This window comes from Lupinus angustifolius, chromosome LG09 (assembly GCF_001865875.1).
Source record: "Lupinus angustifolius cultivar Tanjil chromosome LG09, LupAngTanjil_v1.0, whole genome shotgun sequence".
In the NCBI taxonomy this organism is placed as follows: Eukaryota; Viridiplantae; Streptophyta; class Magnoliopsida; order Fabales; family Fabaceae; genus Lupinus; species Lupinus angustifolius.
This window is the reverse complement of record NC_032017.1, coordinates 21,116,472-21,128,684: the sequence shown is the minus strand read 5'-3', so window position 1 is coordinate 21,128,684 and position 12,213 is coordinate 21,116,472. Positions and strand designations below refer to the sequence as shown.

The 12,213-nt window shown below is 27.6% G+C and overlaps 2 protein-coding genes across 2 annotated transcripts; both read left to right on the top strand.

The window, feature by feature from the left end:
- LOC109356083 lies at positions 3,818-5,607 on the top strand. Its single transcript, XM_019599421.1, has one exon. The coding sequence runs from the start codon at positions 3,827-3,829 to the stop codon at positions 5,165-5,167; it is 1,341 nt and encodes a 446-aa protein (XP_019454966.1). The 5' UTR covers positions 3,818-3,826; the 3' UTR covers positions 5,168-5,607.
- On the top strand, positions 9,173-10,021 carry LOC109356348 (AT-hook motif nuclear-localized protein 28-like). The gene has a single exon (XM_019599669.1). It carries the CDS (start codon positions 9,173-9,175, stop codon positions 10,019-10,021), a length of 849 nt encoding a protein of 282 aa, XP_019455214.1.

Below are 12,213 nucleotides of genomic sequence, written 5' to 3'. Positions count from 1 at the left end.
TATATATATATATATATATATATATAATATTTTTATTATATAATGAAATAGAAAAATGAAATTAAAAAAATGAAAAAAGTGGCTAGTTGAATGTGATTTGTACCGTTAATAGCCAATAATAATTAGTGGTTGAGGAAAGTGGTGGGGTTGGAAATGTATATATTGGGATATTATAGAAAGTTCTGCGAGGAATGCATCTAAATAGGTAGTTTTGCCTCTTATATAACATAGTGAAAGTGATAAGACATAGATGTATTCGATCACCCAAACTAAAAAAAACTTAAAGGTATTCTCTTTGAATTTTAAAAGCTCTTTATTACAATTCTTGGTACTTATTATTATTTAAGGGGTTGGGGGGCCTCATTCCCTAACTATATATAGGATGCACTTAAAGGATTTTTTTAATGAAAGAGGATGTAATACTATTATCCATCAAAAGTCTCTTTATATAAAGAATGATGATAAGCACAATATCATGGGATATAATAATCTATTATTGTATGTATCACTTATTTTGATTCATCAGAAAAATCTTTGGCAATTATTCTTTTTTGTGGTTTAGATAATAATTTTTCAATTAATCACGATAAATAAAATATGAATTAATAAACTAAGCATGATAAGAGAGCACTCATTTTGGGATAGGCTTCATATTTAGATGCTCTCAACAGTTATTCGCTCCACACTTAGCTATCTAACATTTACCATGGGCACAATAACTGATATACTAGGTGTGTCCTTCTCGGTCCTCTCGTACTAAGGAAAGGTTCTCTTAAAGCTCTGACGCCCACACCGAATATGAACCAAACTATTTCACGATGTTCTGAACCCTGCTCGTGTACCACTTTATGGTGTGTGCAAAATTAAGGAAGAACACCAACCTAAGTGATGTTCATTGCCAAAGGTGCTTATCCCTTCTAAGAACATGCATATGTTACTTGTTTTCCCACCCATTCATGATAACTACCACTCTTTAAAATCCATACATAGTTTTATTTGTTAGAGCTTTAATTAGTCCTAATTGGTACACCTTTTAACTTCCATCACTGCATGTGCTCCATCTACTCCTTGGAATGTGATTATATGAATTTTGTATTTGGATGACTAATGAATAAGAAAGAATAAAAAAAAGTAACAAGCTTTGTTGCCATCATAGGTGGGAAAAAGTGGATATCGGAAAGTCTTAATTATTAAGGTTCATTGGATCAAATTAAAGTATTGATTATTTATAGAGGCATTCCATTCTGCATGCACATTGTTTTTTTCTTGAACATTATATTAATGATCGGTTTCCTTGCTTCTTGAAAGTTTTTGTGGAATATTTTATTTGGTTTCTATATCCGAGCTAATCATATCCGAGCTGAAAACATCTACAGGTATGTGAGGTTAACTCCTCCAGCGAATATTTTTTTCATTCACAAGATTCGAACCCAAGACCTTACTTAAAAGGATCAAACATGTACTATTTGAATCAACACCTCGCTCGATTGATTTTGAGGAATATGAAAACAACATAGAGTAAAGATAACTTTTGATGAGGTTCCTTTCGGCATCTTATTAGTCTTATAATGCCAAGAATCATACATAGCTTTTGGCGGACATGTGCACCAACACTCAAGTGCTACTCATTACTATTATATTAAATCTAATTCTTCCATTAGAATCATTGTACAAAGACTCTAGAGTTTTTGGCCATTGGTTAAAATTTAATATACCTTATTAATTTAACTTGTGGGATTAGCATTTAATAGAGAGACATCTCATGTTTAAATAAGAATTGGAAAATAATCAATAAGAATAAATTTGTAGATCAAATTCTTACACTAGTGAGAATTCTAAGTATGAGCATTGTGGTGAATAAGTTATTGAGATGATATAGTAATTAACTTAAGATTGTCTCACTGGAAAGACCTATAACTTAATTGTCTTGTAGATCAAGTTGCATATGTTCCTAACTAAAACAATATTGTCTCCTTCAAGAACCCATGTGATCTAAACTAAAAAATTGTGGAGAAAAAATGTATGCTCTAGTGTATAAGTTTTATACATTGTATTATTCACAATTCATATTTAATCACCATTGACTCTTATAAAAATAATCCTATGAATGATAGATGATATAGTGACTGTATATAAATATTTATATTAAGAGTAAAGATATTCCACTCAAAATTTTAAGTATTTGGTGTTTTACAAAATTTTGTTTGATACCATTAAATTCTCTTGCATGTGTGAATAAGGATATTTCTGAACTACAAATCCTTAGACAGTTTTTCTGATGGAGGAAATTATGCAAATGTTAGAGTTCAAACTCTTATATTTAATTCTACTAATTGAGCTAACTCTAAAAAAAATCAGTTTTCATCGACTTTTAATATATACTTTTTTTTTCGATGACATTTTTAATATATAAATAAATTATCTAATGACTAAGATTATTTTGGGATAGTAAGAAAATAGAGGGAATCACAAAAACTTTATGATTGTAAAGCCAGAGGTCATAAACATGAGGCAAAATTAAATGTTCCACTTCATGTGTTGTATCACACTAATTATTCAATAAGTTATTTTCTTTGAAGTTATGAAATAATCTCTTTGTATTTTCACCAATAAAAAGTTGCGGCACATATAGATAACAACAAATTTTATCCCCACATAAATCACATTATTTTGGGCTATTTCCTATTGGTTGGGTCTTGTTTATTTCTATCCTAGAAATCATTAGCAAAGAGAATTAAAAAGGATGCAAAAAAAAATAATTGCAAAAGTTAAAGTCCTTGAGCCCAAAACACTAATCATGACCCACACAACCATATATGTTATATGACTATCCAATCCAATATTCCAGCATAATTTTTCTACCTGGGCGATGGCACCAATGTTCTATCAAAGTAGGCCCAAGTCCAATTATAAGAGTTCTATTTCATTCACACCATATTTTTTTTCTTGTACAAAATTTATTTTTTATTTCAGAAATTGACTCCTTTTGAAAAGTATATCTTGGAAAATTTTAAATTTCATTTCATAAGTTAGTTTTTTTTGTACTACTAAAAATATCTATTCTTCTTTTGGATAAAGAACTATTTTTTTTATGTTGCGTAGTTATCACTTTCAATAAATGTCGCATCATTTTGAGATACTTCCAAAAGTTAGTTTGAAATGACTTCCAAATATATACTTATCTTGTTAATATTAATAAAAGAAATTTTTCAAAAACAAAAAATATTAAAAAATAATATCCTCATTAGACAGATAATGAAACACTGTTTTGGAGATCTCTATTATCTCGTTTACATGCAACTTAATATATTTAGTTTTTTTTACAAGTTCAGTAACATAAAACCAAGAAAATGTTATTCTGATAGTAGATTCATATGTTTTGATAAAGAAAGATTCTCATTTTCACTTCACAAAATAAACCAATATCCACTTTTCTTCATAATTTCTCCACCAACAAACAACAATTGAAGAGAGAAAAAAAGAGCAATTTATGGAAGAGTGGAGTGAGTGATAATGAAAATGGTGGCAAGTGGGTCCTTCAATACCATTTGTATGAGTGGAACAAGTTATGGAAACTGTATTTTCAAGCAAAGCAAATAATATTACATCATTCTCATTTCATTTTCATGCTTCATCCTTTACTTTCACCTACTCTACCTCAAGGTTCTTCAACCACTTTCTACTTCATTCAATGCATTATTAGTACTATTACCATTCATTTTGCTAGGTGAGAAAAATCTCTTTACCTCTTATAACAAAGTTCTCTTTTGATGGATTGAATCAACCAGATATTATATCAACTCTGTTTCCTATAACACAGGTTAGAATGGATGCATTTACTCATAGTATTCAGAATAGTGGCTTCAGGTATAATCCAAATTTGAACAAAAGTGATGCATATGATGATGCTGAGTTCCAAGGGATTCTTGATATCTATGTTCATCATGCTAGGAATATTCACAACATATGCATCTATGATAATCAAGATGTATATACTAAATTCTCTCTTACTTACAACCCAGATGAGACTCTCTCTACTAGAATCATCAATGGAGGTGGTAAAAACCCAACATTCAATGAAAACTTGAGGATGAAGATTACTCAAAATGATGCTGTTTTGAAGTGTGAGATTTGGATGTTCAGTAGGTCAAGAAACTACTTGGAAGATCAACTTTTAGGATTTTCTTTGGTCCAAATTTCACAAGTTTATGGCAAAGGAAAAGTGACTGAAGATTATAGTCTTTCTTCCACTGATCTTTTTCATTCTCCTGCTGGAACTATTCAATTAACACTATCATTAGACACATCTTTTGATGTCAATTCTTCTATGATCTTGGTATCTGAATCTGCAAAGAACTCATCAATATCTTCAGAAGTTGTTTTGCTTGATAGAAAAATCTCACAAGTTATGTTAGACCAAGTTGATGAATATGCTAGAAATGAATTTCCTGATATTAGTGTGGTAGAAGAAAATGAACAAATGGTTTCTGAGTACTTCAATTTTGCTGCTAGAGGTTCTATTTCTGGTTCTATGTCCATACCATTTTTCCACCTTTGTGCATCACCTGAACTTGATGATTGTGAAATGACTATGAATTCACCAGTTGAGTCCATTTCTCAAAATGAGAGCATTCAGAATTCTGTGTTCTTAAGCTCTACTACAACAACCTTAAGTGATGATAAAAACTCAGCTGAATTAGCTGAGAAAAAGAATCACTTAGGAGGTGTTTCATCAACTTCTGTTAATGTCTCAATTATTGTTGAAGGTACTCAGAATTTTGGTGCTTCTCCAGATACTCCAACTTCCAAGAAAGAAAGTGATGCCAAAGAGGGAAACTTCTCAAGCAAGGAAAAGGAAAGCAAAAAAGATAATAACTTTATAGAATCTGCAAAATTTGGTGAAGTTTTTTCAGCTCCATTGGGGAATATCAATATTGAAGCTGAGCAAAATTTTATGCAGCAGCAAATAGTAGACATGTATATGAGAAGCATGCAACAGTTTACTGAATCATTGGCAAAAATGAAGCTACCAATGGACCTTAACAAACCTGAAATAGAAAACCATGGTGATGTGATTCAAGTTCATGACAACAACAAATTAGACATTGATAAGAACAAGAAAAAGGACGGGTCGCGTGTCTTTTACGGTAGTCGAGCATTCTTTTGATGCTGAAACATGGAAATGGTTTTGTTGTGGTAAGACATGATGAGAGTATAGCCTATAATAACAACATCAGGTACCTTAAGTTCCTCTGTCATATTTATAGTAACATTTAGTTCAACCTGGTTTATTTGGCCTACCCTTTAGTATAATTTCTACATTAGATGTGCCTTTATTGTTTTACTTCATGATTGTGTACCTCTGAAGAAGTTTTCATGATTATGTGTATGGTTTTCTATAATGTAACCATAACTGCATTACCATTATGTGTATGGTTTTCACATTTTCTTATTTGTTTGAGACTTTGAGATTGGTATCACCATACTCTAAGTCATATATAGGGACAAAAAATTTCCCCTTCATTTTGAAAGTTTTATTGGTTTCATTTGATAACATTGATATGGATTTGATTCCTCAATCTCATATTGTAATTATTTGTATTCCTAGTTAGACAGAACTATACTTGATATTGTTGGGAAGCCAGTAATCAAATAGTAAAAATAATATAGAGAAAAGAGAATAACACAAGAAATTTAGTAACGAGGTTTGACCAATTATACTTACGTCCCGGGAGTGTTCAGAGACTCCCACTATGTATTATTAGAATAACATAACAACATAACTGATATGTTGTTTTTTGTTTCAACAAAAAAGTCTAATGTCATGATCATAGGATGAGAAATCATAGGCAAAATTTGTTGATAACATTGCATTTATGGTGGGTGGTGGGGCAGATTCATACCAATTTTGTCAACACAATGTCGACCACATAGTGAGAAGAGTGAAACAAGATGCAAATAATCATAGGGCCTATAAATCTAACATAAGGAACTTAAGATCCATGTCCATATTGTTCTGGTTAGGAAATTGCTGTTTACACAATCAAAATCCTTCAAAATTTTCAACATGATTGGTTGTAACTTTAATACAAAGACTATTGGTGACATTAGGTAAGGAACAATATTCAAATTTAGTCACATCAATTATATAGTATTTTTCTGTTTAAAATATGTGCACTGGTTTTTACACTGTCATCACATCATCTATTATTGATTGATTTGTATTTCTTTTGTTCGAGAGTCGGTGATGGTTAATATATCAATGATGGATAATTTGCTAACAATGTAAAAAACACTTATATTGTCAGTGTATATATATATATATATATATATATATATATATATATATATTTATTTATTCATCACTTGTTTATTATGTCTTTGTCATTTTCATCTGCATTTTACTTGATCAATGAACCGATAGAGTTTCTCTTCTGTATCATCCTCATAATTTCAATATCATAATGGAAAGCCCTCGATTTACTCATATTTAATAATAGGGTGTCATTTAATTCGAGTAAGTAAAATGTGCATGTATATATTTAAAAGGACAGATCAGGAAGTCAATGAAATATAAAAGCTTTCAATAATCTAATTAATAATAAAGTTGGTAGAGTCAAAATCACTTCAATGACTCTATATTCCAAAAATAATAATTACATATTTATATATTTGGATGAGAAATGAATATTTAAGCATTCCATTACATTGCTTGAAAAAATGAAAATTATTAAACTTCTAATTTAAGTATATTTTTTTAATCAATCAAAATAGGTGATCCTTAAAATAACATATTTTTTTGAGACAAGAAGGGAAAAAATCTAATACTCAACATATACTCATTATTGGCCTTTAAAGATAGGCATTCACATCAAAATAAGTATTAGGGATAAATATATATATATATATATATATATATTTTGATATATTAATATTGTAAAAGTTTGATATACTATTAGTCTATTATTTATTATTATTGACTTCTAAAAAAATATTAATGAATGATATATGATATAGTGTATAAATTTTATACTCACATTGTATAGATAATTAGATATTACACTTTAATATTAAATATTATGTTACATCACAAAAATTGTAGTTCAAACAATTTTTGCTTTTTCGTTGCTGTAATAAAGAAAAATAATTAACATACTATTTAAATGCATATTTATAAGTAAACAACTATATTATTGGAACGTCGAAATTTGTAAGCAATTTTTAAATGATTTTGATAAAAAAATTACATTAACTATGACCAATATAATGTGTATTATTAAATTAGTGGTCAAATATGATAATATATTTTTTTCTAAATAAAAATATTATATTAAAGGAGCACAAGAGTTACTTACCCAAATACAAAAATAATTATATTAAGACCTATTATATATATAAAAAGACAAAATATCACATTAAACATCTATTTATCCTCTTGGCATGTCACTTAAACTAAATGACAAATATGTTATTGTAAGAAAATAACTATATCTGCAGGAACATTAGAGATCCAACACCAATATTTAAATAAGGATTTCTCATTCTAAATTATGTCTTATATCTTATTTCATACCAATGAAAATATATAATTTCAATTTAAAAATTAAATATTTTGTTCTCTTTTTTCTTTATTGTTATTGGTACAGGATATAATGACATATCTTTTTCTAAGATCTAATTTGAATAATTCTATTAGTTAACCTCATTTAATTTCCTTTGAATATTGTATCATTTTGCATTGTAAATATAGACCAAGTAACAGCCAAACATAACATTATACAAAATTTTCTCATTTTCTCCCATTTTTTGTTTTAACATTTTGTTTTTAAAATCTATACATCATTGATCAAAATAATACCACAAAATTTGTACAATTATCGCTTTCCATAATGCAATATTCATTAAAAATTCCAACAGATAAATAAATATGGAGCAAATGAGTAGAACCCGTTAAGCACCATGAGAATGAATTTTCACTCTTTTTTTCTTCTTATAGATGTATGTATTCTTTTTTTTTTTGTGAGGTAATCTCATATTCAATTTGATTTGGAACCCAACGCACTCACAAAATAAATAATATTTAAATAATTTTATCATTTTAATCATTGAATTATACGATGATAATGTTAGAGTTTTTATATTCTAAGTATATCTTTCATAAATTATGTATTAATTATTATTGAACGGTGAATAATATTTAATCATATAAAAAAAGTATATAAAAATATATAAATATTAAACTCTTTTAGAAATTTTTTGAACATTAACAAACTTATAATTTTTATAGATAGTGTTTATTATAAGGAAAGGAAGAATATAAAACTATCAAAGTTTAAACCTACGTGCTCACACTTTACATTTCTTACCTTTACCATTCTACCATATTTGAATGAAATACTAACAACTTTTATTATTATAAAATTTATGCATGTGGTCCATTTTAGAGGTGTTTTAATCCTATTATTATTTTATACTTTAAATATGAAATAAAAACTTATTTTAAGAATGCAAAGATGTATTTGATTTATATACATTCCAAGAGATCTTTCACCAAAGTCACATGATTAGGGATTAGATCCTCTCATACAATAGAATGTGAGATAAAAATAGATTTGATGATTTATAATATTTATTTAAAAATAACACAAAATCAACATATTAAATTTAGAGTAATTTATACTAACAACCCTAAGTTTTAATGAAATTATTGTACAAATCATCTCTCTTTTTAAACTTATACAAATCATCTTTAATTTCATACGTACATTAAACTAGTTACACATGTATGATAGATAAGTCTAATTTCTTAAACAAAAAATGACGATAGTAACTATAATTAAGTTAAACAAAATATAATATATCATGAAGATAAATCCAAATAGTATAAGAATCAATATATTTTCATTATTTTGGATTAGTTATAATATATTATAAGAGTAATTTAAATACATCATTAGAATTATTATTAATACAGTTCGTAATAAACAAAAAATAATAAACATTAACTTTTATACTATTTTGATTAAATGACATACATAATATAGAAAATGACATGTATGATCATGTTCATTCATGTAATACTAGATCCTCCCATCTCCAACCTTAAAACTCTTATAAAATAATGTAAACATATATATAAATGAGCATATTGGGTGTGTGATATCTCCCAACAATGGCAGAAAATACTCATGCACCCTCTCTCTCTCAAACCTCCATTGAAGAAGATAACTCCTCTCACCATTCACAAGAACATAACATGAACGACCAATCACAAGTCTTAGCCACACCCTCAAAGAGACCTAGGGGAAGACCACTTGGCTCTAAGAACAAGCCCAAGCCACCCTTTGTTATTACACAAGAAAGTGAAGATTCTCTCAAACCAGTTGTCATTGAAATTCCCATAGGAAACGATATCATTCAGACCCTCATCAACTTCGCTCATCACCACCGTGTCAGTATCTCACTCCTTAGTGGTTCTGGTTCTGTCACTGAAATTACCCTTCGCCACCATGTTTCTCGTGCTTCTGTTTTCCCTATCCATGGAACCTGTCGTATATTATCTCTCACTGGCTCTTACATTCGTGTCCGTTTACCTTCGTTAGCATCATCCAACGTTGCTTTTCATCCTTGTTCTTCCTTTGGAATTATCGTTGCAGGGCCTCAGGGGCAAGTGTATGGTGGGGTTATTGGAGGGAGGGTTATAGCAGCTTCTGTTGTCATGGTAGTAGCTACTGTTTTCAAGAATCCTCAGTTTCATAGGTTCTCATTCATCAATGAAAATGTTATTGATGAAGAAGGTGATGAAGAGAATGATGAGAATGAAGAGAATGAAGAGAATGATAACAGTGCCAATGTTGGTGTAACTAATGTTGATCGTTCAGGTGGCAACAATAACAATGGCATTGTCATGATTCCTAACATATCTGGTTTTGGTGTTGCTAATTCAACTGGGCAAGTTCCTATTGCAAACATGAATGTGATGCAGTGGAACCATTTCAATCGTCTGCCATATAATTACTAAGGACAATAATTTCTCCAATAATTTCAGATTTACCATATTGTGTTTTTGTGGTTAAATTATTGCATTGTCTTGTACAAATGATTTCTATCACATTTAAATCGTTGATGATTAGTTTATTCAAAATCAACAATTTACATGTGGTTTAAATCATTTAGTTCTTGACTATACAATATATAATTTCATGATATTAAGAGTTTTATGTTATTGACTCAGTTATATGCTATACTGTACTTTTCTTGATTTTTATATAATAATAATTTTAAGTAATTATAGTGAAAATTTGCTTCTCTTCTTCTCATTATTTTATATTTCTTTGTTTTTTTGTCTAATTACCAACTCTACTTCATAAACACTTTTAAATACTTTCACTTGTAAAAAAGTTGTTTAAAATAAAAATAAAGAGTTAGTTCTTTGTATGAGGTTTCCCACTAGTGAATTATATGTTACAATTTTACTCCAACGAGTAGAGTGTATCCATGATTTAAACCCATGATCAAGTTATCAACATTTTCCATGTGCCAAGGATCACCATTTAAATGCTCTTATTCATATTATACTCATTTCATTTGCATATTTTGGATTTCATGGGTTTACAAAAATATTTTGGTAAAGGAACATGAGGATAAATGTATAATGTAATTATCAAACATGTTAATTTAACTCACTAATAATTTATATTTTTCAACTTACACTCTATTAGCTCTCTAAATTATATTCATTAGTATCAATTACAATAAAATTATCATATTATCTCTCCAACACTATATCTATCATTAATCTATAATATTAAATTAAAAAATATAGTTTGACCAATATTTATGGGTGTCAAAACCAGTTTCAATAATGAAAAAAATAAATAGCTCTCATGTTTTGAATATTTTAAATTATCATTTATAAATACTTCTAAATAATTCAAGAATGAGATAATAAACATTTTTTAATTATTAATATATTAAATTATCCGCTATAAATATTTTAAGAATGAAATTATAAGTATCTTTTATGTTTTAAATGTGTCAAATTATTCATACCATGGATCGATAAGCCAAGAAAAAACAACCACCACTTGGTGTTGACACTCAATTTATAAATATTTCCTTCAAGCAACATTATTTATAAATAATTTTTTATTTCAAGAAAGAAATAATAAGTAGATTTTGAGTTTTGAATATATTATTTTTTGCTATTGTCTCCTTAAAGTAAAAAAATTAGAAATTAAAGATTCCTTTTTATTGTGATAAAGTGATATACTTAATGAATTAGAAATTCAAAACTATGCATTGCATAAAAATTATCTTTTAATTCCTTAACCAAACATGTAAAGTTTTTGTGCATTTGAAAAAATATTTATTATTAAACCAAAAACTTTTATTTGTTATTATAACATGATTTGGAATATATTTTTTTTTAGTATTATCAATGATATATCCTCATCTTTCGGTTAAGGAACTAATATTTTTTGATGTATGTGTCTATCCATGCCAACAAGTGATTGAAATATTAAATGCATGCATTTATTTTCAAGAAGGTAACTTATAAAGGCACTTGCTAAGAATTAAAAATAAATTTTACTATTTGTAGTGATTATTTAAAGAGGAAATAAAATATAAAGTATTCAATGCTTATATTTTTCAATTAATTTTTTATTATAAAATATTGTTTCATGTATTTATTGACTCACCTTTTTATTTAATTCAATAATGTATTACTAAATATTAATACTACCAAAAAATGAAGATCATATATATAAATACTAAAATTCTAAAAATCGAATGTATAAAAGTATTATTAGTTGTAGTGATATATTAATTTTTAATAGGTAATAGAAATAAGATGTAAGTTGGAAATATAAATTATTAGTAAGGGTAAAATTAACAAGATAAAATTACACAATTCAAATATTAATTTCATTTATTAATAACATTTTGATAGGTATTGTCATATTCATGCATGTTAATTCATATTTCTCTTAATTCAATAAAATTATTAAGTTAATAATGACACGAATAATTATATATATGAACTATTTTTTAAAATAGAATATATATATATAATTTATTATTAGTTATAATGATAAATTTAACTTTAAAAAGATAATAAAGATAGAATATAAGATGAAAATATAAATAATGGTAAGATGAGAAAGACAAAATTGCACTCACCCTTTATAATAAATAAGTATATAAGCATTG

Coding starts and splice junctions, on each gene's coding strand:
- LOC109356083 (XM_019599421.1), top strand. CDS start 3,827: ATGGATGCATTTACTCATAGTATTCAGAATAGTGGCTTCAGGTATAAT.
- LOC109356348 (XM_019599669.1), top strand. CDS start 9,173: ATGGCAGAAAATACTCATGCACCCTCTCTCTCTCAAACCTCCATTGAA.